The following is a 2,942-nucleotide window of genomic DNA, read 5'->3' on the forward strand; positions in this document are numbered from 1 at the left end:
ATGCTGGGGAAATGGGGGCTATGATAATGAACGGCCAGAAATATGTAGAACAAGAAATAATGGATTATGTGGGAAGCAGGTCAACGAAAACGCAGTGTATTTCCAGCAATAGGAGAGCGCTTTTACGAAAATCATCCCAAAGAGTAATTTCAAAATGCGAAATCTATGCTGAACCTGATCTACTTGGATTTTCGGATGAATTCTCAGATCGAACTAGTTTCGAAATGTCACCACTATACCGAAATACCTTTACAGTATATACTGCGCGCTGTATAAAACAAACCAGGTTCCAGGTGTGGAGCTCGATATTTGCCAGCTTGAATGTCATGTTTCCCGTTGAGGATGAAGATACGCGGCGGTAATACGACACGAAAGAAAAAAACAAAAAAAACAAAAGCAAAAAAAAAACGGAGGGTTAGAAGCAAGCAGGAATGTTGTGGTTATGAATACGTGTTCATCACCATCAGCAATGCTTGGTGAGCAATAAATAAAAAATGAAATTCGCGAGAAAAAAAGCAGTGCGGCCTCCGGCGTGGCGCAAGCTCCGACGCAAAAGACAAAGCGGAGGCGGTGCGCGATGAAAGGGATCAGCGATGGGCGATTAGGGCGCGCGTCGCAGTCTCTTCCGGTCTCCTTCCGGGCGGCTACTGGGTCGCCCCCTCGCCCCCGCTGCGCGCTGGCCTTGAACCGCAGTCCGGGAAGGCGGCGCGCTCGGCTGCTCCCTCCTCGCCCGCGGGGGGCGCCCACTCCATTTCACCAACACCTGCGGCTGTGGGACACGAGGAGCACCTTTAAATATAGCACGGGGGAATAGCCGCGCACGCGAAAACGATTGTCATGAAGACTACAAGGGCGCAAAGAGGAAAAAAGTGCGCCGCCGCCCTGGCTGGCTGGCTACTTGTGAAGAGCATGCCCCAATTCTCGTACGCCGCTCGATTGCCGCCCGTCTTGATACAAATTTAGCCACGCGTTGCGCGTATAAAGGAGAACCGGTCACCGGAGCCCGCTCAGTCGCTCTCGTTATCGCTGGGGGAGTCCACCACCTGAGGAGTTGCCGGCCGCAGCAATGGTGTCCGCGGTGAGTGGCCGCACACGTGCTCCTGCTGCTCGGATGTGCGGGGCCGCAGGGAAAGCAGTGCTCCGTGGCGCTTCTGGCGCCGGGACCAGCGGGGCTCTGCTTTCCGCGCGGGCCCCTCCGTCGTCGCCGGGATCGATGGCCGCCGCTGTGTGCGCGCCTCTCGACAGCTGCAGTGACCTCCCCGCTTTCGACGCGCCGGTCAAGTTTGTCGCGCCGTCTCGTCCTCGAAGCGTTGACCTCCGTCGCTCACGCTGGCGCGGGTAGCGCCCGTGACGTTTTCGGGCCCGGGAGCTGGCGGTCGAAAAATAGCCTCGGCTGCACCCTGTCATGCACGCGTAATGTTTGGCCGCTTATACGCGGCGACTGTAGGTCAGTAGCGTGCGGCGGACGCTTATAGATAGTTGTTCCTTTGGCTCGGCGAATATTAATATATCCGCGTCCTAATATAGCGCCATCGTGGGTGACAGCAACCGGTGTCACGCAGGTACTGATGTCAGGAGTTGTACCGATTGTATTCTCCTCCCCGTGATGGTTGCTCTGGTGGCTCTGGTGTCGTGCATCTGCAGTGCATTTTTTTTTTTTTTTCGCGGACGGCCAAGCTCAACGCAGGCTCTCGCGTGTTCGTGGTAGAAGGTGCCACAGCAGGCTCTAAGAACGACGGCATTGCGACCTTCAAATGCAGGTTTTGAGAGATCACTGACGAGGGTTAAAATTGTCGCGTCCATGTTAGAGCGTGACAAGCCATTCCAGCGAAAGTTTTTCGGTTCCGCTGAAGGACAACGGAGGGGGAAAAACGAGGATCTGGAGCTTACGTATTCGGCCAATTATTGTCATCTTCAGCACCGCAAAGCAAAGTACGTAGCTGTCTCGTACCACCAACGACACGCTTACAGCTTAACGTGTACCTTAATTTACCCAACGGCAGAACTTATTGCGGGCGCACTGCAGTTGCTTGAATTCTCGTGAGTCTTGCATCTTATCCGTTGTGTACTGACATCGTTAAGTGCAGACCAGTCGGTGTCAGACGCAACAGGTTTGAACGTGAGACCTCGGAGAAAATTATCTCACTCGAGGCGATATTAAATTTGGCTGTGTTGGACTAGCCTTAAATACCTCGGCTCTGCTTGCGTTCTTTGCTGAGGGCATGTGTTCTCCCAAGGGCGCCTGAATGGAACTGCGCATGGGTAGGCGTTGTTCATACTTGACGCGCGCGTTGCAGAGACGATATTTCGTGCCTTGTCTCATTGCAGTTAAGCCTCGTCACTGCCGCCGCGTGCATCTGCGTCGTCCTCTGTGACGATGGCCACGGCATCTATAAGAAGTTCCCGCCGGCGGCCTTCACCATTGGCTTCGGCCACGACCACGGGCTGAAGATTGCGCACGGCGGCCTCAAGGTGGGCGTGGGCTTCGGCGGAGGTGGAGGCGGCATCGGCCTGGGCCTCCTGCACCGCGTGGGCGGATACGGCGGTGGTGGTGGTGGATACGGCGGTGGATACGGAGGCCACGGCGGTGGTCACGGCATCAGCATCGGTCTCCTCGGCCACGGCATCAACCTTGGTCATGGCGGTGGCCATGGCGGCGGTTACGGAGGCTACGGTGGGGGCTACGGCGGGGGCTATGGAGGAGGATACGGACATGGCTGGTGGTAGAAACGCGGACCACATTCACCAATTCATCTGCACTCCCGGTAAGCCATTAAGCCTATAATTATTCTAGATAGTCAGCGCTTTATACTTTGGTAAATGTTATGCTAGTCCGTTTAACTATTTCACTTAGGACTACAAAAAATAACCTGAAATCCAGTATTCAGGCATCGTGTCAATGAATCGGCGAAAAGAGCAATGCCCTGCTGTCAAGGGCTCCT

The 2,942-nt window shown here is 54.9% G+C and overlaps 1 protein-coding gene across 1 annotated transcript; it reads left to right on the plus strand.

Annotated features, from left to right (window-relative positions):
* The first annotated feature begins 1,066 nt into the window (after window positions 1-1,066).
* LOC146205511 (uncharacterized) lies at window positions 1,067-2,727 on the plus strand. Its single transcript, XM_084586922.1, has 2 exons — window positions 1,067-1,078; window positions 2,329-2,727. Exons 1-2 carry the CDS (start codon window positions 1,067-1,069, stop codon window positions 2,725-2,727), a joined length of 411 nt encoding a protein of 136 aa, XP_084443048.1.
* Window positions 2,728-2,942: the final 215 nt, after the last annotated feature.

The sequence above is a fragment of the Amblyomma maculatum genome, chromosome 1 (assembly GCF_055883805.1).
Source record: "Amblyomma maculatum isolate TAMU_Amacu chromosome 1, ASM5588380v1, whole genome shotgun sequence".
In the NCBI taxonomy this organism is placed as follows: Eukaryota; Metazoa; Arthropoda; class Arachnida; order Ixodida; family Ixodidae; genus Amblyomma; species Amblyomma maculatum.